Source organism: Eptesicus fuscus, chromosome 8 (genome assembly GCF_027574615.1).
Source record: "Eptesicus fuscus isolate TK198812 chromosome 8, DD_ASM_mEF_20220401, whole genome shotgun sequence".
Classification (NCBI taxonomy): Eukaryota; Metazoa; Chordata; class Mammalia; order Chiroptera; family Vespertilionidae; genus Eptesicus; species Eptesicus fuscus.
In genome coordinates this window covers 12,693,652-12,720,240 of record NC_072480.1, presented here as the reverse complement: position 1 = coordinate 12,720,240, position 26,589 = coordinate 12,693,652, and the positions used below count along the sequence as shown (strand labels likewise).

Sequence of the window (26,589 nt, the reverse complement as noted above, 5' to 3'; positions counted from 1 at the left end):
CTTTGGCATTCATGGAAACCTAAACAAGAGGTTTCAGGAAAGTGGTGAAGCAATAGGAAAGTGGATAGACTGCCAGTGTACACCAGGCAACTGCTCGAACAGCAAAAACCCACAAACCACCCACCATCCTTCAAAGAGAATGAATAAATTGTGCCCTATTCCCAAAATGGCCTAATGTATAGCAATGAATCTTATAAATGTAATGCAGGTGTCCTCAAACTACGGCCAGCAGGCCACATGCGGGTGTTTTTGCCGTTTTGTTTTTTTTACTTCAAAATAAGGTATGTGCAGTGTGCATAGGAATTTGTTCATAGTTTTTTTTAAACTATAGTCCAGCCCTCCAATGGTCTGAGGGACAGTGAACTGGCCCCCTGTTTAAAAAGTTTGAGGACCCCTGATGTAATGTATAGTGAGAAAAGCTAGTCCCAGAAGACTAAATACACTACATCATTTCAATTAAGCTCAGAAACAAACAAAACTAATGCATTATTTGGGTATTCATATATATGTGATAAAACTTTACCAAAAAAAAAAGCTGGGTTACAACAAACACAAAATTGAGAAAGGTGGTTATCTCTATAGGGAGTCTTCTATGGGTGATGCAAGAAGATGAGGAAGAACAGTTGAAAGATGCCATGGCAGTGATAATATTCTCTTTCTTGGATCAGGTGGGTTGTTCACAAGTATTCTGTATTTCATTATGCTTTGTTATTGTCTCTATGAATATAGTATATGCTTATATATATTTCCTTTATAGCCAATAAACTGATAAAATAATCAAGGAAAAATCTTAAAATGAATGAGGGAGTGGAAACAAAAATGCAGATGATTTTTTTCTGGAAAACTAAAGAAGGGAAGGGGGGAAACAGTACAACAGCTACGGGGAGACACAAGCTAATGGGAGAGATTTTAGAATGAAGGTAAATCAGATGGCTTTATAGGCTGAAGGGAGAGGGAAAGACTAGGGGTGAAGAGAAGAGATAACAAATAATGGCTCCTGAACAGACAGAGAGGAAGGGGTAGAAGTCAAGAACACTGGCAGAAGAGATGAGTTTAAAAAGAAGGTAGGCCTGTCCTGAGACTAGAGATAAGGAAGTGAAAATAGTTTGAATATCTAAGTAAGATTTTGGGAGAAGGTAGGTAGAGATAGGCAGCAAGTTGAAGAAAATCATTCACAATGGTGTTAATTTTCTCACAGTAAGAATTGAGGTCATCCTATCTAATAATAGACAAATATGCAAATTGACCATACCTCCGACACACCCACAAGCCACACCCACCATCCAATCAGAGCGAGTATGCAAATTAACCCAAACCAAGATGGCTAGAGCCACAGAGAGCAAGGTTTCCTAGGTAACAGAGGAAGCCAAGCTTTCCACCTGCCCTTGCCAGGCCTAAGCCTCCACTCAAGCTACAAAGTTTCAATTATAGAAGGTAAACAAATTCAAACAAATGGCGGCAGATTGGAGCTTGAGAGAGCAGGCCAGGATTGCCGGCGGCAACAGGGGAAGCAAAGCTTTCCGCACACCCTGACCGGGCCCACCCGCTTAAGGCAACAAAGTTTCAATTATAACCCCAACACAAATGGCTGCCGGCCTCAGAGGGGAGCCCCAGGCTTGGCTCTGCTCCAGGCTACAAAGTTTCAATTGTAGAAGGAAAATAAATTCCAGATACCAGGGCCTCTGCTTGCGTTGCCAGGGGGCGTGGCCAGCCTGCAAACCACCACAGGCCCCTAGCTCAGGCCGCCCCACACCCCAAGGGAACCCCCACCTGATCCGGGATGCCCTTCAGGGCAAACCAGCTGGCCCCCACCCCTGTACCAGGCCTCTATCCTATCTAATAAAAGACTAATATGCAGATTGATCATCACTGCAACACACAATACAACTGCCCCCATGTGGTCAAAGATCCTGCCCCCATGTGGACACAAGATGGCCACCACAAGATGGCCAGCAGGAGAGGGCAGTTGGGAGGCACCTGGCCTGCAAGGGAGGGCAGTTGAGAGGGACCAAGCCTGCAAGGGAGGGCAGTTGGAGGTGATCAACCCTGCAGGAGAGGGCAGTTAGGGGTGACCAGGCCGGCAGAGGAGGGAAGTTGGGGGCAAACAGGCTGGCAGCAGAGTGGTTAGGGGGTGATCAGGCTGGCAGGCAGAAGCGGTTAGGGGCAATCAGGAAGGCAGGCAGGCAAGCAGTTGGGAGCCAGCAGTTCTGGATTGTGAGAGGGATGTCCGACTGCCCATTTTAGGGATCCGACTGCCCACTGGGATCAGGCCTAAACGGGCAGTCGGACATCCCTCGAGGGGTCCCATATTGGAGAGGGTACAGGCTGGGCTTAGGGACAACCCCCCTCCGTGCACGAATTTCGTGCACCGGGCCTCTAGTTTTTTGATAATAAGGAAGGCAGGGATTGAGCACAGGGCTGGCTGCAAGTGGTGTTGGTTTGTAAAGAGTCACAGAAGTTGACAAGAAACAAGTGAAAGGCATTTGCAGAGAATTAGAAATAAGAAATTGCTAGCAATACCAAACACATGATTGCCTGATTTTCCCCAGCAATTCTGTCCCTCTAATATAGGAGCAGAGAAGGCAGTTTGCAGCACTGTTGCTGGCATAGCAGGATGGAAACACAGGAATCCAGGAGCAGGTAAAAGAGAAACTGGACCAAAGATGTTAATTTTGGTTATCTTTAAATTGCAAGAATGTATTTTTATTTCTAAAAATTAATAACTAGATGCAGAAAAAGCAAACAATGAAGGAAGTGTACAAATACGCTAACAACACTCATCCTGAAAGTGGTAGGAATAACAATAAATTCCCCCCTTTGGTCTTTATTTTCAAATTTCGGTTATGGCGTTACATTTGTTTTATAATAGTAATTTTTACAAAAACAACTTTAAATGTATCTAATGCCCAATGCAGAGTAATTTTTCATTTTTGGAGGAACTGAGGCTTCAAAAACTGCTACATTCTAAAAGCACAGATTTCACAATTGCTGCTGTTTTTTAGTCTTATTTGCTATGTTAGTTGCATCACTCCCTGCTCCGCCCTCTGTTTTATCTCATCAACCTTTGATCTGTTCATATTTTCTCCTTTAACTTAGTTTAAGAAAAATAAGTCCCCAGACATTCCAGAATTTCACTTGGCAATAATTCCAATCCTATAGATGAAAATAATATTGCCCACATTTGACACTTCCTTGATACCTATGCTATGGTATCAGTAAAGAGGAATATATCACTGGGCTATCTCCATCCTGGCAAAGGAGAAGAAAATGTACGTCAGGTAAACAAGCATTTAAAATCTAGTTCTCACCCCCATAGCCTATCACCCAGTTACTCATGTACCAACTAAGCTGTGTTGCTGTTAGCACTACCACTGGCCTCTGACACTCTGGACACTGAGGAGGATAGAAAGTCAACTCTCTATTGAGAAGACAACTTCACGGGGAACCAGGCACAAAAGAGCCAAGCCCCAGTTCTTTTTTAGGGCCCTCTCCACCTTTGGTCTGAACAAGGTTAGTCACTGTCAAAGGACTATAGTAAGTCTCAAGCAGCTCCATACTCTTCTTTGGAGGAGTACTTCAGACTGTTTTTCTATGCTCAAAACTCTGGGATAAAATCCAAACTCCTGGCCTAAAAAACAGGGCCTTCTACAATCACTTTTCTAGCCTTGTCAAGCCCTTCATTATCTCCCCTCCCTCCACCCCCTGCCCAATGCACCTTACCATTCCCATCCTCTGGGCTTTTGCACATGCTGGTCTCTGCCTGTGCCTCCATTCTACTTGTGCCTAGCCAATGCCTGTTCTTCCTTTAAGACCTCACGCAGGCACAATCTTCTTTTGAAGCTCTTTTTGCATCCCTTCCTCCCAGGGAACACTAACCAATCATTCTTGCCTGTGGGTACTGTACAGTGTAGACACACCTCTCTCTGGCAGCTATAACTGCCAGCTCCAAGAGCATGGGGCTGACCTCTATTCATTTTTGCCATCCCCCTGCGGGGCCCAGCACCAGGCAAACAGAAGGTGCTCTATAATGTCTGTGGAATTAAGGCTGAATGACCCAGGATCACTGCTGAAGAGGCCTATGAAGAGGAAAAAGTGAGGGAGGAATCATACTATAAATAATTCATTTGAGAACAATTATGGTGCATCTATTACACACTATAGAGCATATTTTTTAAGTGATGCTGGTCTCCACTCTTAAGAAACACAGAGTTGCAAAGAAAAGCTATATGTATTCAGAAAAGTATCAAGTAAGTTTGGAAGAAAATACATATTTGAGAAAGTCAGACAGGCCTAGCAAGGACTCAATCCCAGATCTGCCTCTTACTAGCTGTAGGACCCTGGGCAAGTTACTTACTTTCTCTCTGCCTCAGCTTCCCCATCAGTAAATATGATTAACTCTAACTCATATTCTACTACTCCTGCTTCCTTCCCTCTGCTTCCAGCTATTCTGGATTTCTTCCTGTTCATCAGTCAGGTCACTCCTGACTTAGGATCTTGATACCTCTAGTTCCTAGAACACTTCCCCCAAGTCTCAGTCACACAGGTTTCTATTCAAATGTCACCTCCTCAGAGAAGAATTCCCTTAGCATCTACTTAAAATAGTATCGCCCCATCCCATGTCATTCCTAATGCCCCTAACCTGATTTATTTACTTCATAGTACTTATCAGTACAGAAATAACAGTATAGCAGTCTCCTCTTATCCACAGAGGATGCATTCCAAGATCATCAGTGGATGCCTGAAACTCGGATAGTACTGAACCCTATCTGTTATGTTTTTCATATATATATATATATATATATATATATATATATATATATATGTATATGATAAAGTTTAATTTTTAAATTAGGCACAGTAAGATATTAACAACAATAATAATAAAGTACAACAATTATAACCATCCTATATAATAAAGAGGTAATATGCAAATTGACCATCACACACTCACACAAGGTAGCCACACCCATGTGGTCACAAGATGGCTGCCACAAGATGGCAGGCAGGGGAGGGCAGTTGTGGACGATCAGGACAGCAGGGGAGGGCAGTTGGGGATGACCAGGCCTGCAGGGGAGGGAGGGCAGTTGGTGGCAACCGGGCCTGCAGGGGAGGGCAGTTAGAGGCAACTAGGCCAGCAGGGGAAGGCAGTTGGCAGTGACCGGGCCAGCAGGGGAGGGCAGTTGGGGGTTACCGGGCCAGCAGAGGAGGGAGGACAGTTGTGGGGGACCAGGCTGGCAGGAGAGGACCAGACCTGCAGGGGAGGGCAGTTGGGGGCGACTGGGCCTGCAGGGGAGGGCAGTTGGGGGCGACTGGGCCTGCAGGGGAGGGCAGTTGGGGGCAACCAGGCCAGCAGGGGAGGGCAGTTGGGGGCAACCGGGCCGGCAGGGGAGGGCAGTTGGGGGTGACTGGGCCTGCGGGGGAGGGCAGTTGGGGGCAATCAGGCTGGCAGGAGAGCAGTTAGGCGTCAATCAGGCTGACAGGGGAGTGGTTAGGGGGTGATCAGGCTGGCAGGCAGAAGCTGTTAGGGGCAATCTGGAAGGCAGGCAGGTGAGCAGTTGGGAGCCAGCAGTCCTGGATTGTGAGAGGGATGTCTGAACGCCGGTTTAACCCCAGGAGTTGAACTGTGATGAATTTCATGCACCAGGCCTCTAGTCTTATATAATAAAAGCCTAATATGCAAATCGACTGAACGACTGGTCGCTATGATGTGCACTGACCACCAGGGGGCAGACGCTCAATGCAGCAGCTGCCCCTAGTCCGCAGACCCAAGGCCAGCCAAGGCAGGTGCCAGCAGGGCTCTCCCCACCCCCTGATTGCCCCACAGGTCGGCCCTGATAGCCGGCCAGGCCTAGGGACCCTACCCGTGCATGAATTTCATGCACTGGGCCTCTAGTATAAGTTAAAATAAAAGTTATGTGAATGGTCTCACTCTCTCTCAAAATACCGTATAGGCCCGGCTGTTGTGGTTCAGTGGTTGAGCAGTGATTCATGAACCAAGAGGTCACAGTTCAACTCCTGGTCAGGGCACATGCCCAGGTTGAGGGTTCAATCCCCAGTAGAAGGCAGCCAATCGATGATATTTCCCTGTCATCAATGTTTTTATCTCTCTATTCCTCTCCCTTCTTCTCTCTCTAAAAATCAATAAAAATACATTTTAAAAATTCATTTAAAAAAAGAATACAAAATACCTTATTGTACTGTATTCAACTCTTCACTTAAAAACGAAGCACTTTACAGCTCCTCTTTTGCATATCAGAATTTCCAGCATCACTACTTTTATGCTTTGAGTTCATTATTAAGTAAAACTAGAGGCCCGGTGCACAAAATTTGTGCAGGGGGGGGGGTGTCCCTCAGCCCAGCCTGCACCCTCTCCAATCTGGGACCCCTTGGGGGATGTCCAACTGCCTGTTTAGGCCCAATCCCACCGGCAGTCAGACATCCCTCTCACAATCCAGGACTGCTGGCTCCTAACAGCTCGCCAGCCTGCCTGCCTGATTGCCCATAACCACTTCTGCCTGCCAGCCTGATTGCCCCCTAACCTCTCCCCAGCCGGCCTAATTGACGCCTAACTGCTCCCCTGTCGGCCTAATCGACCCCAACTGCGCACTCCTCCCCCCCCCATGGACTGATCACCCCCACTGCTCTCCCCTGCAGGCCTGGTTGCCCCCAGCTGCCCTCCCATGCAGGACTGGTCACCCCCAGCTGCCCTCCCATGCAGGCCTGGTTGCCCCCAGCTGCCCTCCCCTGCCAGCCTGATCACCCACAACTGCCCTCCCCTGCTGGCCTGTTCATCCCCAACTGCCTTCCCCTGCAGGTCTGATCGCCCACAACTGCCCTCCCCTACTGTCCATCTTGTGATGGCCATCATATGGTAGCCATCTTGTAATGACATCACGCATGACGCCACCTAGGCTTTTATTATATAGGATAAGGGTTACTTGAACACAAGTGCCAATAACCAAGATAGCTACTAACTGACAAATGAGTAGCAAATACAGCATGGAGAGGCTGGGTAAAGAGATGATTCACATCCCAGTAGAGGGAGCAGGATGATTTATGATTTCATCACACTACTCAGAATGGCTTACAATTTAAAACTTATGAATTATTTCTGGAATTTTCCATTTAATGTTTTTGGACCACAGGTAACTGAAACTGTGGAAAGTAAAACTGTGGATAAGGTGGGACTATTATATTTGCTTATTCTCTTTCTTTTCTGTATCTCCTACTAAGATATAAATTCCTGAGGGCAGGGTCTTGGTCCTAGCTGGATCCCCCAGTGCCTAAAATTCCTGGCACATAATAGATACTAAAAAAAAATTGGTTGACTAAATGGTGACAACATGAAAATATTACCTACATCAAAAGGTTTTGTGAAGGTTAAATGAGAAAATGTGCCTAGCACACATTAAGCTCAGTTATGTTGGCTAATACTATTATCAAAGGAATCCAGAAGAGGGTGAGGTCAACATGGGCAGAGGCAGTTACAGAAAGTTTCAGGGAAGAGACAGGTCTTAAGCTTGATCTGGAAGGATAAAGATTTTTCTGATGGGTACAGAGGTGGGGGCACGAAGGAGGTTGGAAGGCTGTCCTACTCTGTACAAGCCACCCCTCCCCCACATGTGTTCTCCTCACACCTCCATTTAACACAAAGTCATCATACTAAGAATCTTCTACTGACCAGACTACCCATCCATCAATCCATTCTTTCATTTCTACCACCAAAACCAAGACAAATTTCACAATAGGACATACAATAACGTTTAATTAATTTCAGGATAGACCAGCAAACCAGGCTTATTTCTATCCTAAAGAAAGACTTGTGTCAGACAGCCTGACTTGTGAGGGGAAAAGAAAAAAAGAAGCCAGAACGTCCACTCACAGGGAAACAATAACACACTATAAGGCATCTATACTATGTAGAGGTTAAACTGAATACAACAGACACTTATGTACTAATGTGAAACAATCTCCAAAATATATTGTTATATTGGGGGGGGGAGGGGGCTTGGAGAATACACACTATGTGATCTCATTTATGTAAAACAAACAAAAATTTTAAAACCACACATATAAAACGTAAATATTTCTCTGGACATACATATATACATTAATATGTATTTAACCACCATATTTTCAGCTCTTCAACACTGCCTGAAACTTGGTAGTTTTCAATGAATATTTGCTGAATGAATGAAAACATGTACGTGAATACAAAAGAATTAGAAAATTGATCTGCTTTCCATGCTAAATAGTTCTGTACTGTCTCCATTTTAAGAGGCTGTGTTAATGCATTACTTGTATAATTAAAATAATTAAAAATAGTTCTTAAAAATGTTGCAGGACCTGGATAGACCACAAAGTATATATATACTAACTCTGAATAACTTCTCAAAAAATATATTGTGAATAACATTAAGTTAATATAATACTATATTAACTTAATCGTCTTGAGTAATTAGGGCTCTTAAGCAGCAACTCAACGCTCACTTTACCTCTCCAGCATAAGGCGAACAGAAAAGTGCTGGGTTTTAAATTGTTCCTAAAAATCCGTTAATGCAGTGGCCTGCCCTTTCTAAAGAGTGCTCTTCCTACAAACCCAGACTCCTCTGGGGTGGGGCTCCCGCGCACCGCCTTCTCGGGAGCAGAGGAAGGAGCGCAGGTGAGCAGGTGGACGGGGACCGGCCCGGGGGAAGCGCACCCACACAGCGCAGGGGGCGGCAAACTTACTTTCCTACTGGCCCCTTCTTTGGCTGTAATCTGTCTCTCCTGTTCAGGCATCATGTCCCGGGGAAACCTATGTCTCCTGCGATCCGGTCCGGAGCCCAAAGGTCACCTAGTTAGTGAAAAAGAAGCGCGGTGTTAAAACCCAGGGGGCCGGGTGTGGGTGGCATCTCTGCGGTTCGGCTCTAACAAGAGGCGGGGTCTGGGAACCGAACCCAGCATTTCGGACGAGGGGATCCGCTGCCCTCACCCCACCGACTATTTCAGAGTTGCGTGTCACCGCACCCCCGGCCCTTGGGGGCGCGGGCATGAAAGCGAGAGGGGAAGGTGGGTCTCGGACCCGCACCCTCCAACCCGGAGGCCGGCCTGCCGACGCCTCAGGGCCATCGGTCGAGCCCCTCTAGGGGTCTCCCGGGTCTCCGCTACCTCAGGCTGGGGCGCTTAGGTTCAGTCTGCAGCTCCAACACGTGCAGGGGAGGCAGGGAATGCGGGCGAGCCGCGCAGACCCGGGCCGGAGACGTAGACCCCAGGGATCGCCCACCGAGGCGGCGGAGGGGAGGTGCTGCAGGCGCCGCGTGAGGTCCGCTCTGCAGCCCCGCGTCTGAGCCTGACTCGGGAGTGAACTCCGCACCCAGAAAATCGATCCGAGACGCGCCAGAGCGTCCCGTTGATCTCCAACGGGTGACAGGCTCCGGGACGGGGACCGGAGCGCCCGAGCCCGGGCTCCCGGGGAGGGAGGGAGGGGGCCCTGGGAGGGCGGGGGCGGGCGAACCGACTGTCCATCACAGACCACGCCCCCCCAGCCCACCTCCCCCTACAGCTCCGCCCATGAGCGCGGGACCCGTGTTCCACACGCTGAAAACTTGACCACGCCCCAGGAGATGCTATTGGCTGCGAGGCCGTGGGAAGCCACTACCATCAACCAATTGGAACGCACATCCAGCCCCGCGGAGGCGGAGGAACACCTCAGTAGCCAATAGGGAAGAAACATAGCGAAGCGCTTCCTGAGTGCCGGGGCCGACTGAAGATGGCGGCCAGCGAAAGGGGCTGGTGGTTGTGCGAGTTGCTGAGGTGAGGGGTCTGTGCGGGCTCACAGGTTTCTGTGTCGCGATAGTATTGTCCACCCGGGCAGCTGAGGTTTGCAGGGAAGGGCTTTCTTTGTCAGGAATGCACGGTGTTTTCTTTAGTCCAGGGAGCGGCTCTTTCACTTGGGGGTCTTCTCGACAGACTGAAGCCGCCTGGGTTAAAAAATGTCCGTGCTGAGGATTTCACTTTCTCGCCTGCCGCTCTGCTCACTGAGGGGTCGTTACCCTCCCTGTTTCAGCTCTTTATGTCTCTTGTGTGCACTCCAGTGAATCTGTCACATTACTCATATTTGTTCCTCATTTTCCTTTATTGTTGAGCCGCGAATCGTTTTCCAATCCGTCATGTCTGTCTTTTTGGTAAAGAAGAAACTGGATCTTATTTCTCACGCCTTAGTCCTCTTTCACGCACCAAAACTGTCGTTGTTAGTGTGTCATTTAAATACAAAGGTTATGTTAAATCTCTTGCTCCTTTACTTTAAAATATATTTGTATGGACTTCAGAGAGGAATGGAGAGGAAAAGAGAGAGAGACACCAACAATGAGGGGGAATCATGGACCGTCTGCCCCCGGCACGCTCCCCGCCGGTGTGGGGCCTGCGACCCCGGCCTGTGCCCTGGACGGGAACCCAACCCGGGACCCTTCCGAACTAGGCCGACGCTCTGTCCGCCGAGCAACCGGCCAGAGCGAACCCCTTGCTTCTTGGTCGTCCATTGATTTTTATTTCTGATTAACGTAAGAATTGTTATATAAAATATTATTGCATTTATCTTTATTACATAATATAAACTGTTTCTTATAGAAAATTTAGGAAGTAGATGAGCAAAAATGAAAATCCGCCAAGAATGCTACCATCCAAAATAAAGACCATAAACATTTGGGTGAAGAAACTAGACTTTTCCCCCCACATTTGTTGTTGATACAGTACTGTATTTTACTTGTCTTGCCTTACACTGATAAAACGGGAAGACCTGCTCTATTTTACCCAACCAGTTCTTTTAACATCTACATACAGGGTGTGGCAAAAGTAGGTCTACAGTTGTTCATATGGAAAAATAATAAAATAAATAATAATTCAAGAATAAACTCTGTGTTTTGTCCCACCCCCACCCCCCCACCCTTTTAGTTCAGGTTGAAAATTTATAATTAACAAGATAGCATCCTGCTTAGCAGTATTTATGTATTCGCTCCAAAATTCAGGTATTCATTGTTCGTTTTTGTCCCTCTATTTCAAATTCTGTAATGATTTTTTTTTAAACATTTTGAATGGAAAAGTCTATTTTGGACCCTTCGTATTCTTCCCTGTCACTTGAAATACCCCTAATTCAGTGCTTTACATATTCTTCCCTGTCATTTGAAATACCCCTAGTTCAGTGCTTTGCACATAGTAATGGCTAAATAAATGTTTGCTGAATGAATAACTTTTTTTTTGGTATAGTATCACAGAAAAATATCCTAAACTACCTGAAAAGGCTATTAAAATATGCTCCCTTTTCCTAGTATGTATCTGAGTGAGTTTGCATTTACCTCATATACTTCAAATAAAACAACATGTCACTACAGGTTGAATGCAGAAGCAGGTACAAGAAGCCACTGTCTTCTGTTAAGCCAGACATCAATGAGATTTGCAAAACTAAAACAGTGACACCCTTACTAAGTTTCCTTTTTTTGGTTTGGAAAATACAGGGTTATTTAAAATAAAAATATTATAGGCCCTGACTATCCTCCCCATATGCCAAGTTTGCCAGTTCAATCCTGGGTCAGGGCACATACAAGAATCAACAAATAGCCCTAGCTGGTTTGCTCAGTGGATAGAGCATCAGCCTGCAGACTGAAGGGTCCTAGGTTTGATTCTGACCTTGATTGCAGGCTTGATCCCTGAGGTGTGTGCAGGAGGCAACCAATCCATGATGTTTCTCTCTCTGTCTCTCCCCCTCCCTTCCACTCTCTCTAAAAATCAATGGGAAAATATCCTTGGGTGAGGATTTACCAAAAAAAATAAAAAAAAAAATAGAATCAACAAATGAATGCATAAATAAGTGGAATAACAAATTGATATTTTTCTCTCTGTTTCTCTCCTTTCTCTAAAATCAGTAAATAAAATTTTTAACAATAAATAAATAAAAACTGAATATCAATAAGATATTTATTTTCCAAAGAATTTGTGTTAATTTAAGTTTTAGTATTTTATTGTTTTTGTGACCTATAAGGCCCTCAAATCCATCATAAAGGGTAGGCATGGTATTACATATACTGTTAGGTACCAAGCATAAGAGAAAAATATAACGAGAAATTATTTCACCATAATTTAAGAGACATCGAGGAGGTAATCAAGTTTTGCATTCATATATATTTATTGTATGCCTTCTCTGTACCAGGTATTATGGGATATGTTGGTGAGCAAGCCTGGGTCCTTGTGTTTTCAGAGCTTGAGTTGATGTGGCAATAATAGAGAACCTTTTAGCCGTTTGTGTGGGAGTGAGTAAACTAAAGTGCACATGGTAGAACATTAGTGGCTTTTTTGGCAACTCATTCAGAAGCAAATAAGGGAAGGCGGTGATTTTAGGGTCGTGTAAGCAGGTCAAATGGAGAAATTAAAATTCTGTTCCTCTTACCCCAGAAATTGTTCTATTTGATGTAAAGTGAGAGAATAAAAATGACTATCTCACCAAACTATTTTTAAAATTAAATTTATTGGGGTGACATTGGTCAACATGAACATACAGGTTTCAGGTGTGAGTTTCCCTGTTACAAGATCGATATATTGCACTGTGTACCCACCACCCAAAGTCAAATATTCTCCTGTGACCATATATTAGGACCCCCTTCTTTCCCTCCTCTTCTCTCTGGCAATCACCACACTGCTTGAACCACTGTTTGTGTTCACGAGTTTCAGTTTTATATCCCACATATGAGTGAAATCATATGGTTCTTAGTTTTTTCTGACTTAACTTCACTTAGCACAGTGGTCGGCAAACTCATTAGTCAACAGAGCCAAATATCAACAGTACTACGATTGAAATTTCTTTTGAGAGCCAAATTTTTTTGAGAGCCAAACTATATAGGTAGGTACATTGTTATTAACTTAATTAGGGTACTCCTAAGCTGGCTTTTGCTAAAAACTCAAGGGGCCAAAGAGCTGCATGTGGCTCGAGAGCCACAGTTTGCCGACCACTGACTTGGCATAATCTTCTCGAGGTCCATCCATGCTACAAATGGTGCTATTTCATCCTTTCTTTTGCAGGACACTTGGGTTGTTTCCATGAATTAGCCACTGTGAATAATGCTGCAGTGAGCATAGAGGTGCATATATCTTTGCAAATACATGTTTTAGAGTTTTTCAGGTACATACCCAGGAAAGGAATTGCTGGGTCGAATGGTAGCTCTATTCTTAATTTTTGAGGAATCGCCAGACCGCTTTCCATAGTGGTTGTACCAGTCTACATTCCCACCAGTGGAGAATGAGGGTTCCCTTTTTTCCACAACCTCTCCAATACTTGTTATTGCTTGTCTTGTTGATAATGGCCACTCTTAACAGGTATGAGGTGATATCTCATTGTAGTTTTTGATTTGCATTTTCCTAATTGCCAGTTTGGTTGAACATCTTTTTATATATCTACTGGCTATTCATATGTCTTCTTAGGAGAGGTGTATTTTCAAGCCCTCTGCCCACTTTTGATTGGGTGGTTTGTTTGGTGTTGAGTGTTATGAGTTCTTTATATATTTTGGAAATTAAACCTTTGTTGGAGCTACTGTTTGCAAATATCATCTCCCATCTGGTTGGCTGCCTCTAGTTTTATTGTCAGTTTCTTTTGCTGTGCAGAAGCTTTTTAATTTGATATAGTCCCACTTATTTATTTTTGCCTTTACTTTCCTTACCTGTGGGGTCAAGTTCATAAGATTTTTTTTCTACTACCCAGGTCCATAAGTTTAGTACCTATGTTTTCTTTTGTGTAGCTATTGTTTCAGGTCATATATTTAGGTCTTTGATCCATTTTGAATTACTTTTTATACATAGGGACAAACTGTAATCCAGTTTCATTCATTTGCATATGACTTTCCAGTTTTCCCAGCACCATTTTTTAAGAGACTGTATCTTTACTGCACTGTGTGTTTTTGGCTCCTTTGTCAAAAATTATCTGTCCATATAAATGTGGTTTTATAGCTGGGTTCTCTATTCTGTTCCATTGATCTATGTGTCTGTTTCTCTGCCAGTACCATATTGTTTTGATTATCGTAGCTCTGAAGTATAATTTGAAGTCAGGTTAGCGTGATACCTCCAGCTTCATTCTCTTTTCTCAGGATTGCCTTAGTTATTTGGGATCTTTTGTAGTTCCATACAAATCTGATGATTTCTCATTCTATTTCTTTAAAAAATGCCATTGGGATTTTGATAGGGATTGCATTAAATCTGTATATTGCTTTGGTAATATAGCAATATTACCAAATTGTTGATTTTCCCAATCCATGAACATGAGAGAGATATTTTCCATTTTGTTGTGTCTTTTTCAGTCTCTTTTAATAATGCTTTGTAATTTTCAATATATAGGTCTTTCATGTTCTTTGTTACGTTTATTTCTAAGTATTTTGTTCTTTGGTAGCAATTGCAAAAGGAATTTTTTTCATTTCTTTTTCTGAAGTTAGTATACAGGAAGGCAATGGATTTTTGCATATTAATATTGTATCCTGCAACTTGACTGTGTTTGTTTATTATTTCTAATAGTTTTTGGTGGAGTCTTAGGGTTTTCTAAAGAATCATGTCATCCACAAAAGGTAACAGTTTGAGTTCTTCCTTTTCTATTTGGGTACCTTTTACTTATTTCTCTTCCCTTATTGCTCTGCCTTGGAATAAGAATGGTGAGAGTGGACATCCTTATCTTATTCCTGATCTTAGAAGAAAAGCTTCCAGTTTTTCACCATTGAGTATGATATTAGCTGAAGGTTTATCAAAGATGGCCTTTATTATTACTTTCCTTCTATTCCTATTTTATTGAGTGTTTTCATAATAAATGGATATTGTATCTTAAATGCTTTTTCTGCATCTACTGATAAAATGATAAGATTTTTATTCTTTCTTTTGTTAATGTGGTGTATTACATTGATTGATTTGTGTATGTTGAACCATCCTTGTACCCCTGGAATGAACCCCACTTGATCGTGATGTATTATTTTTTTGATGTACTGTTGTATTCTATTTGCTAGTATTTTGTTTAGGATTTTTGTATCTGTATTCATCAGAGATATTGGTCTGTAATTTTCTTTTTTTGTGTTATCTTTGCCAGGTTTTGGTATCAGGGTTATATTGGACTCATAGAATGTTTTAGGACGTATTGCCTCTTCAATTTTGAGTTTGAGAAGGTTATGTTTTTTTAATCTTCTTCGAATATTTCGTAGAATTCACTGGTGAAGCCATCTGGTCCTGGACTTTTGTTTTGGGGGAGGTTTTTGATGTTTGTTTCAATTACCTCACTGTTGATGAGTCTACTTAGATTTTCCAATTCTTCATGATTTAGTCTAGGAAGGTTATATATTTATAGGAATTTATTCATATCTTCTAGGTTATTGAATTTGGTGGCAAAAAATCTTTCGTAATATTCAAGTATGATTCTTTGTATATCTGTAACGTCTGTGGTGACTTCTCTCTCATCTCTGATTTTATTTATATGATTTTTTCCCTTAGTGAGTCTAGCTAGGGGTTTGTCAATTTTATTAATCTTTTCAAAGAACCAGCTCTTTGTTTTCTTAATTTTTTTGTACAGCCTTTTTGTTCTCTATTTCATTCAATTCTCTAATTTTTATTATTTCCTTTCTTCTGCTGACTTTGCGTTGCTTTTGTTCTTTTTTTTTTCTAGTTTTTTAAGATGTAATGTTAGATTGTTTACTTGGGGTTTCTCTTGTTTCTTGAGATAGGCCTGTAATGATATAAACTTCCCTCTTATTACTGCTTTCGCTGCATCCCAGACATTTTTATGTATTGTATTGTCCTTCTCATTTGTCTCTATATATCTTTTGATCTCATCTTTTATTTCTCCTTTGACCCAGTAATTTTTTAGTAGTATGTTGTTTAATCTCCATGTGTTTGTGGGTTTCTTTACTTCCTTTTAGCTGTTGATTTCTAATTTCAAGGTATCATGGTCAGAGAATATGCTAGGTATAATTTCAATCTTCTTGAATTTGCTGATGCTACTTTCTGGGACCTAACATATGATCTGTTCTTGAGAATGTTCCCTGTGCAGTGAATAAGAATGTATAATCTAAAGTTCTGGGATGAAAGGTTCAGTAAATGTCAGTTATGTCTAGTTTCATTTAAGTCCTGTATTTCTTTATTTTTTTAATATATGTTTATTGATTTCAGAGAGGAAGGGAGAGGGAGAGATAGAAACATCAGTGATGAGGGAGAATCATTGATTGGCTGCCTCCTGCACGCCCCACACTGAGGATTGAGCCCACAACCCGGGCATGTGCCCTGACCAGGAATCGAACCATAACCTCCTGGTTCATAGTTTGACACTCAGCTACTGAGCCACACCAGCCGGGCAAAACTGATATTTCTTTATTGATTTTGTTTGGTTGATCTGTCTAGAGCTGTCAGTGGAGTGTTAAGGTCTCCAACTATGATTGTGTTTTGATCTGTTTCTCCCTTTAGTTCTGTGAGTAGTTGTTTTACATATTTCAGTGCTCCCTGGTTGGGTGCACATATATATTAAGAAGTGTTATGTTTTCTTGATGTATCAATATAAAGTGTCCATCTTTGTCTCTTGTTATCTGTTATCTTGAAATCTATTTTGACAGACATAATTGTTGCTATACCTGCTTTCCTGTGGATGTTATTTGCTTGGAGAATCATTTTCCATTCTTTTATTTTGAATCTACCTTTGTCTTTGCAGCTTAGAGGTGTCTCTTTTAGGCAGCATATGTTTAGGTTTTGTTTTTTTATTCACTCTGCTACTCTATGCCTCTTTATGGGTGGATTCAGACCATTTACCTTTAGGGTGATTATTGATGAGTGAGGATTTCCTGTAACCATTTTATCTTTTGTTTTCTGGTATCTCTGTGCCTACTTTGGTTCTAGTCCTTTGTGTTTCTGTCTGCTGGTTTGTTAGGCGGTATTCCATGCTTCTTTCCTCTTTTCTTAAGCTATGTGTTCTGACTTGGGGATTTTTGTGTGTGGTTACCATTAGATTTAAAAAAAAATAAAGTTGCATATATATCATAGTTTTTTTTTCTTTTGAGTGCATCTGATCTTCATCCTCCTTTGCCAGTTTAGACTTTTACCCCCTCCTCTTTTATGTTTTTGTTGTCACAAATTATCCCTGTTTATGTTGTAAGTTTTTTGATAATTTATTCATAGTGTTGTGACCTTATGTCCTTTGTTTCAAGTAGAATAACTCCCTTGAGTATTTACTGCAATGGAGGTTTTCTGGTGATAAAATATCTCAAGTTCTGTATGTCTGGGGAAGTCCCATTTCTTCTTTCCATTTAAAGGATACTTTTGCTGGATATATTATTTTGGCTGGTAATTTCGCACTTTCAGACGTTTGAATATTTGGTTCCACTCTCTTCTGTCTTGTAGAGTTTCTGCTGAGAAGCCAAATGAAATTCTGATGGGTTTTCCTTTGTAGATCATTTCCTTCTTTTCCCTGGCTGCTTCGAGAATTTTTTCCTTATCGTTAATTTTTGACAGTCTTAGACCAAGTTCCTTGGAGATAGCCTCTTTGGATTGAGGTAACTAGGTGTTCTGTTTGCTTCTTGAATTTAAGGATCTAGTTCTTTCCATAGGTTTGGAAAGTTCTCATCCACTATTTGTTGGAATAGAATCTCCGTTCCCTGCTCCCTCTTTCTCCTCCACAATGCCTATAATTATAATATTGCTTGTTCTGATGGAGTCAGTTCTTGTAGAACTCTTTCATTTTTCTTTATACTCAGGTCTCTCACTTCTTCCCTCTCTGCTATTTTTAGATTCCTATCTTTGATATCACAAATTCTTTCCTCCATCTGGTTGGATCTGTTTTCTGTGTTCAGTCGTTTACTCTTTATTTTTTTTATTACCTTAAATCTTTATTGTTGAGTGTATTACAGATGTCCCGCCCCCTCCAATGCCCCAGGCCTTGACCACTCTACTGTCTGTGTCCATAAATAAGATCTTTGGTTAATCTCTTCCCACCTGCCCTGCCTACTTCCCTCACAGATTCATCAATTTGTTCCATGTTTCCATGCCTCTGATTCTATTTTATTCACCATTTTATTTTGTTCATTAGATTTCATATTCGTTTATTTTTATTTTAGATTCAGTTATTGATAGAAATATATTTATTGCCATTTTATTGTTTGTATTTTTCTTCGTCTTCTTCTTCCTCTTCTTAAAGAGTACTGTTCAAGCCCGACCGGCATGGCTCAGTGGATAAGCATTGATCAGGATGTCACAGTTCAATTTCCCGTCAGGGCACATGCCTGGTTGTGGGCTCAATCCCCACTGTGGGCATGCAGGAGGCAGGCAATCAATGATTCTCTCTCGTCATTGATGTTTCTATGTCTCTCTCTCTCACCCTTCTTCTCTGAAATCAATTAAAATATATTTCTTTAATAAAAGGAGAAGAAGAAGCCATAGTTGGTTTGGCTCAGTGGATAGAGCATCGGCCTGCAGACTGAAGGGTCCCGGGTTCTATTCCAGTCAAGGGCACTTACCTTGGTTGCAGGCTCCTCCCCGGCCCAGGCCCTCGTCAGGGCTCGGGCATGAGGCAACCAGTTTGATATGTGTTTCTCTCACATTTATGTTTCTCTCTGTCTTTCCCTCTCTCTTCCACTCTCCCTAAAAATCAATGGAAAAATATTCTAGGGTGAGGATTAACAAAAAACAAATAAATAAAAAGTAAAAAAAAAAAAGAGTATCCTTCAACATTTCATGTAATACTGGCTTGGTAATGATGAACTCCTTTAGCTTTTTCTTGTCTGTGAAACTCTTTTATCTTACCCTCAATTCTAAATGAGTAGAGTAATCTTGGTTGTAGGTCCTTGTTATTCATGACTTTGAATATTTCCTGACACTTCCTTCTGGGCTGCAAAGTTTCCCTTGAGAAATCAGCTGACAGTCGTATGGGTGCTCCCTTTTAAATAGCTAACTGCTTTTCTCTTGCTGCTTTTAAAATTCTCTCTCTGTCTTTGACCCTTGGCATTTTAATTCTGATGTGTCTTGATGTGGGCCTCTTTGGGTTCCTCTTGTTTAGGACTCTGTGCTTCCTGGACTTTAAGTCTATTTCATTCACCAGATGGGAGGTTTTCTGCCATTATTTCTTCAACTAGGTTTTCAATATCTTGCTCTGTCTCTTCTCCTTCTAGTACCCCCATAATGCGATGTTGGTACGCTTCAAGTAGTCCCAGAGACTCCTTACATTATCTTAAAATTTTTGGATTCTTTTTTCTTTTTGCTCATCAGATTGGGTGTTTTTTGCTTCCTCATATTCCAAATAGTTGATTTATTCTCAGAATCCTCTACTCTACTGTTGAATTCCTGTAAATTATTTTTTTATTTCAGTTAGTTTATGCTTAATTTCTGACTGGTCCTTTTTCATGTCTTTCACATTCTCACTAAGATCCTTGGAAGTCTCACTAAGTGCCTTGAAGCTCTTGTAAAGATCCTTGATCAACCTTATAACCATTGTTTTTAACTCTGTATCCAGTAGTTTGCTTGCTTCCATTTTATTCATTTGTGACTTGTTTTTCTGTCTCCCCATTTTGGCTGCTTCCCTGTGTTTGTTTCTATGTACTAGCTAGAGCTGCTATGTTTTCTGGAATTGGTCTTGTTTAGTAGGTGTCCTGTAGGGCCCAGGGGCTCAGCCTCCCCAGTCACCTAGGCTGGGCACTCTGGATGCACTCCTGGGTGGCTGGGGCATAGTCTTGTAGTTAATCCTTGATTGCTGTTGGCATCGCTGGGAGGAGTTGATCTCGAGGCCAATTGGTTGTGAGGACCAGCTGTGACTACAGTGGGAGAGCTGCTGTGCAGGAGACACCCCTATGGAGTAGGACTTGCTTCAGTGGGCTTTGGTGCTCACTGAGTCTGCCTCTTGAGTGTGTCACTTGTGAATGGATAGAATTGTAATCTGGTGTGGTCTGAAGCTGTCCACCAGGTGCACTGGCTCTAGGGCCTCCAGGGAGGTGTAAAATCAGCCACTGCTGGGGCCACCTGGCAGGAGCTACAGAGAGATCTGTATATGGCTGTTATTTGTATTGGGCTTGGTGGCGCCCAGGCAAGGTCCAGGTATGAAGCAAAGCAGGCTGCTGCTAGTGCCGGGTCTTGGGCCTTTTATTGATAGGTTTGAGGCACTCTGACACCAGCTGCAACTCTTTTGAGAGATTTTAGCCAAGTGTGAAGCCTGATCCAGGACAGGCCATTCATATGGAAAAGCTGCTGTAAACAGCTTGGGTGAGGTTGCAAATTGGATGGGGTGGGATCTCAGGAAATCATCTGGGTCAGAGCAAACAGTGTGAACCAGGCTGATGGATACTCAGATATGGCTGCCAGTCAGCCCTTCGACAGGGGAGTTCCCAGCACAAGAACAATGACTCCATGGGCACCCTCATCTGGAAGCCTTCCCCACGTTTCTGCCCTGATACCAGACAATCCAGTTCCTCCCAGTGTATGTCTGGGTCCCCCAAGCCACCTGGTGCTGGAGCTCAGAGGGATAAATCTGAGTTAAGCTTTTGCATTGGCCCTTTAAAAAGAACACCTGTATCTCCAGCACTCCCCATGTCACTCTGTTTTTTATTGCCCCTAGTTGCAGGGACTTCCCTTCCCAGTTCTAGAACCCTGGGCTGGGGAGTTGATGTGGGCCTGGGACCCCTTGCTCCTCACAGGCAACTTCCACAGAGACGATCTCCCTCCCGATTAAAAAAATAGCACACGTGGGTATTGGACCAACCTGTTCCATGCTTCTGCCCCTCCTACCAGTCGCAGTGTGCTTCTTTTCTTTACTTCTCTAGTTGTAGGACTTCCATTCAGCCAGCTTTCAGATGGTTCTGAATGATGGTTGTTCTATAATTTTAGTTGTAATTTTGATGTGGTTGTGGGAGGCAGCAAGGACAGGTGTTTACCTACGCTGCCATCTTGGTTTTTAGCAGTTTACTCTTAATCTCCTTTATTGCATGCTTCATTTCCAGGATTTGTGATTGGTCCTTGTTTAAAGTTTCAGTCTCCTTGGCAAAGTACTCATTTTGTCCATTGGCTTGTTTTCTGAGTGCATTGAATTGCCTATTTGTATTTTCTCAGGTCTCATTGAGTATTTTCAGAACTGCAATCTTGAGATCTCTGTCATTTATATCACACATTTCCAGATGTTCCAACTTGCTTTCTGGGGATTTTTCATGTCCTTTCTGGTCATCCTCATTACTATGGTTATTCATGGTATTTGCTGTTCTCCTTTGCCTATGCATTTATCTCTGTCAATATATTATTTCCCAGTAGATAGCGCTGAATTGCAAACTTTTTTATCTCCCAGTCTTGACCACCATGGCTTCCATAAGACAGTATAGCCATGCTACTTGGGAGTGGGATTTATTTTACCCTCACCGTAATGGAGACCCCTGACCTCCATGGGGTCCTGCCCTAAGCACCCCTCCTAGGGTTCAGTCACAGAGGGAAACAGTGGTTCTACTCCAATAGCTCTTGGTCTACAGATAATACTGTATGCTCCTGGACCCAACTCCAAGAGCAATGGGAGGCGAGTTTTGGGGTGAAAGTGCATCAGGGCTCTATGGTTCCATTTCTTTGTCTGAAACACCACTGTCATCCTAACAGTGAAGAGCTGCTGGGTGGAACCCCATGTTCTGTCAGGCATCTGCTGACTCAGACACTGTTTACACCTTTGCAGTTTGCCCTGTTGGGTTGTCCGACCCCCCTCACCCTCCATGTAGCTCTTTGTTGCTCCCAACCAAAGGAAGAGCTTACTACTACCAGTTTCCTTCCCTTTCCAGGCTGAGTCTCGAGCTCCTGGCTGAAGGGCTGTGTCTGTGCTTTCCTCCATTCTCGTCTTCCCAGTTGCCCACCTTTAGATGTTTCAAGGCGCAGACCTTTCAGGCATGCGTCTGTGTTGAGCAGGGATTTCTTTGTTGAATTATAGTTGGTTTCCTTGTTGATATTTCAGGGTGAGCAGCCAAGGGGCTCTCTCACACACCATTCCTCTGACGTCACTTTCACCAAACTTTTAACTAATGGAATACTGATCATTCCAGAAGACATATTTTGCCCTGGCTGGTATGGCTCAGTTGGTTGAGCATTCACCCTGTGTGCTGAACAGTAGCTGGTTTGATTCCTGATCATGGCATATGCCCGGGTTGTGGCTCAATCCATGGTAGGAAGATTGTAGGAGGCGCATGATCAATGTTTCTCTCTCACATTGATGTTTATCTCTCTCCCCCACCCCAGCCTCTCTTCCTCTCTCTTTACAAATCAATAAACTAGTCTGAGAGAGAGAGAGAAAGAGAGAGAGAGAGAGAGAGGAAGTTCTCAGTTCGACATCTCATCAAGGCAGCAGCAGAGGCCCTGCTCTCCAAGTCTCACAATGCCACCCAAGAACAATAATAAGAAGAAAGATGCTGGAATGTGGGCCCAAAAAAGACAAAAACCCAGTGAACAAGTCCTGGGGTAAGACCAAAAAGAAGAAGTGGTCCAAGGACAAAGTTCTGGACAAGCTCAATAACCTAGTCTTATTTGACAAAGCATATTATGTCAAACCCTATAAGGAAATTCCCAACTATAAGCTTATAATCCCTGCTATTATCTCTGAGAGACTGAAGATGCACAGTTCCTTGGCCAGGGCAGCCCTTCAGGAGCTCCTTAGTAAAGGACTTATTAAACTAGTTTCAAAGCACAGAGCTAAAGTAATTTACACTAGAAACACCAAAGGTTGAAGAAGATGCACAAACAGGTCCCACCAGCTATACTTCTTTTTTTTTCCCACCAGCTATACATTAAAAAATAAAATAAAACGTTAGCCCTAACTGGTTTGGCTCAGTCGATAGAGCGTCAGCCTGCGGTTTGAAGGGTCCCAGGTTCGATTCCAGTCAAGGGCATGTACCTTGGTTGCGGGCACATCCCTAGTAGGAGGTGTGCAGGAGGCAGCTGATCAATGTTTCTCTCTCATCAGTGTTTCTAACTCTCTATCCTTCTCTCTTCCTCTCTGTAAAAAAATCAATAGAATATATTTTAAAAAATAAATAATAAAAATAAAACTTAAAAAAGAGAGAGAAGACACATTTGGGGGGGTTACATATTGTCATTTCGAGGGTCAGATGCTATTACTAATGTTTTGTTGAGATAATAATTAAATCTGTTTTAATCCTTTAACACAGCGGTCGCCAACCTTTTGGACTTCACGGACTACCAGTGCTCCAGGGAACACACGTTGGCAACCACTGCTCCAAAGGGCTCCTTAAACCAGAGGTCGCCAACCTTTTGGACTTCACGGACCACCAGTGGTCCGTGGACCATCAGTTGGCGACCACTGCTTTAACATATATATTGAGTTAGGAGAAAAATGGCTCAATATTGATTTTTACTACTAATTAAAAAGAAATATATTAAACTAGAGGCCTGGTGCACGAAATTCGTGCACGGGGGCAGGGGGTGTCCCTCAGCCCAGCCTGCACCCTCTCCAATCTGGGATCCCTCTCACAATCCAGGCTGCTGGCTCCCAACTGCTTGCCTGTCTGCCTTCCTGATTGCCCCTAACCACTTCTGCCTGCCAGCATGATCACCCCCTAACCACTCCCCTGCCAGCCTGATTGATGTCTAACTGCTCCCCTGCCAGCCTGCTTGCCCCCAACTTCCCTCCTCTGCCAGCCTTGTCACCCCTAACTGCCCTCCCCTGCAGGCTTGATTGCCCCCAACTGCCCTCCCTTGCAGGCCTGGTCCCTCCCAACTAGCCCTCCCCTGCTGGCCATCTTGTGGTGGCCATCTTGTGTCTACATGGGGGCAGGATCTTTGACCACATGCGGGAAGCCATCTTGTGTGTTGGAGTGATGGTCAGTTTGCATATTACTCTTTTATTAGATAGGATAGAGGCCTGGTGCACAGGTGGGGGCCCGCTGGTTTGCCCTGAAGGGTGTCCCGGATCAGGGTGGGGTTTCCCTTGGGGCGTGGGACAGCCTGGGTGAGGGGCCTGTGGTGGTTTGCAGGCCGGCCACGCCCCCCCGGCGGCCCAGGCGGAGGCCCTGGTATTTGGGATATATTTATCTTCTACAATTGAAATTTTGTAGCCTGGAGTGGAGCCAAGCCTTCTGCTCACTCCATGGCGGCAGCCATTTCTGTTGGGATTTATTTATCTTCTATAATTGAAACTTTGTAGCCTTAAGCGGAGGCCAAAGCAGGCCAGGGCTGCAGAAGCTTGGCTTCCTCCATCGCTGGGGGCAACCCTAGCCTCCTGCTCTCTCCAGCTCCGTGGCTGCTGCCATTTTTGGTGGGATTTATTTATCTTCTGTAATTGAAACTTTGTAGCCTTAAGCAGAGGCCAGGGCCAGCCAGGGTGAGCAGAAAGCTTGGCTTCCTCCATTGCTGGGGAAACCCAAGCTTCCCTCCTGCTCTCTGTGGCCACAGCCATCTTGATTGGGTTAATTTGCATACTCGCTCCTGATTGGCTGGTGGGTGTGGCTTGTGGGTGTAGCAGAGTGATGGTTAATTTGCATATTGCTCTTTTATTAGATAGGATTGCTAACATTACTGTGGAGACTGGAATTAAAAGGGACTTTTATAACTGGATATTTTGTAGTAATAGAATTTTAATCATTGAGTATTTCGTTAGCACACTCACAAGCTATAAAAGTTTCTCTCTGCTACTAATATATAAAGTAGATGTATGAAAGTAGACTTTACTTTGTAGTCATATTTTTGTTTAATGGGCATTATTATATCAATTTTCACCTTTTCCCTTTTGTTTCAGGTTTTTTTATTCATTATTCTTCCCTGGGCTAATTGTATGTGGAACTTTATGTTTGTGTTTGATATTTATCCTTTGGATAATCAGAGTGCTGCTACGAAGAAAGAAAAACTCAGCATCAACTGGCAAAAAAGGGAAGGATCAAATGGTGATTGCATTTTTTCATCCATACTGCAATGCTGGCGGAGGAGGAGAAAGAGTTTTATGGTGTGCATTAAGGGCCCTGCAGAAAAAGTAGGTATGCATCTTTCTTAGCTAATTTGCTATATTAGCTTTTTTTAAAAAATCATTACCAAGAATTCATCTTTATCTAATACCTATTCATAGCCAGGAATTCATTTTAAAACTATTTTTCAACGAAGAAATAGTTCTCTCATATGCCAATCTGCCTCATAAGATCCTATTGAATTTAGTTGCTATGATAAAAAACGGAAAGTATCTGTCCTTTTATGGCATAATTTAAAACTAGTCATCTTGGGAGAGTATGTGGAGAAGAGATTAAATAATAAACAGAAAGTAATGTGGAGCACTTTTAGTCAATGGTGGTATACCCAAAATAATCTTTATGAAGCATCTATTTGCTTCTAACTCTGCTATCATTATCAGTTGGCTAGTCTTACGTAAGTTATCATGTTAGAAAGAATATGATGTTATACATCATTTAATGTTTTAGGCTTTTTTCCTCCCCACCTCACTCCCAAAGTATGTATGTATGTATGTATGTATGTATGTATGTATGTATTTACATTTATAGTCATGTACTAGTATATATTTATTGCAAAACAAATCTGCTTTTAAGTGGACCCCTACAGTTCAAACTTCTGTTGTTCAAAGGTCAACTCTATTACAAAGATTTGTGATGGTGTCTGCTTTAGAGATGTACGTAGTTTATTCTTTCTCCTCTCTTGTTAGCTTTCAGGTGTTCACCCACCAAAGTATTTATGATTCCCTTTTAAAAAGGAGAAAGCATAGTAAAGTGCAGGTTTCATTGTTGTTTTATTATATGTGGAAAACTATTATCCTTCTATGGTTATTCTGCTTCTTGGCACATGCCCTTCATTTTGTTCCAAAGCCTTCACAAGTAATTCCCTTAGCTCTACATTTCTATATTCTTGACCCATCCTGGCTTCTAGCCACCACCCCTGTATTTCCTCTTCCATCTTCAATAAGTGCCTAAATCCAAAGAATTTTCTTCAATCCTTGCTTAATTCTCACCTCCTTGCAGCCCTCTCTACCTTAATCTATACTATTCTTTTCTTCCCATAACCTGTGTATTACCTTTTTCTCTCTAGTGATATTATCTAATTCTGGAAGGCAGTGGCAAAGTTTTATATCTGTACACATACTCCCCAGCAGCCCCTATCACTCCTAACTCACCTACAAGAAAAAAAAAAATCCAAATAATTAGTATGACACAGAAGATACTTTTTCATCTTACTCTGGCCAGATTTTGTTTCTCATTCCTCTCTGCTCTTTCACATATACTTTGTTCCAGCATACTGAACATCAATCATGCTTTCTCTAGATTCCTTGTCTTTTCATATAATGTTCCCTTTTTTCTGAAATAATCTTTTTATCTTCAGTTAATTTCTACAAGTCTTTCCTGACTCAGCATAAGGTACAGTATACTTTTCATTTGATCTAGCAATATTTATTGGGGACCTACTCTGTTTCAAGCACTGTAAAAAGAAGTTGAGAGTAAATGGTGAACAAGATAGATCAAGTCCTCTTGCAGACCTTAGATTTTAGTTGAGAGAAGATAAGATAATAAGCAAAGAATTAAAATATCAAATGGTAAGAAGTACTATATAAGAAATGAACATAGGATAATATGAGTATGACTTGAGGCCTTAGAT

General features: G+C 42.8%; 1 protein-coding gene across 1 annotated transcript in view; it reads left to right on the top strand.

Annotated features, from left to right (window-relative positions):
• Positions 1-9,743: 9,743 nt before the first annotated feature.
• ALG11 (ALG11 alpha-1,2-mannosyltransferase) overlaps positions 9,744-26,589 on the top strand; it is a 29,692-nt gene continuing 12,846 nt past the window's right edge. Inside the window, exons 1-2 of the mRNA XM_054719778.1 lie at positions 9,744-9,795; positions 24,737-24,967. Coding sequence (XP_054575753.1) covers positions 9,752-9,795; positions 24,737-24,967 — 275 coding nt within the window. The 5' untranslated portion in view covers positions 9,744-9,751. The remainder of the gene's footprint in view (positions 9,796-24,736; positions 24,968-26,589) is intronic.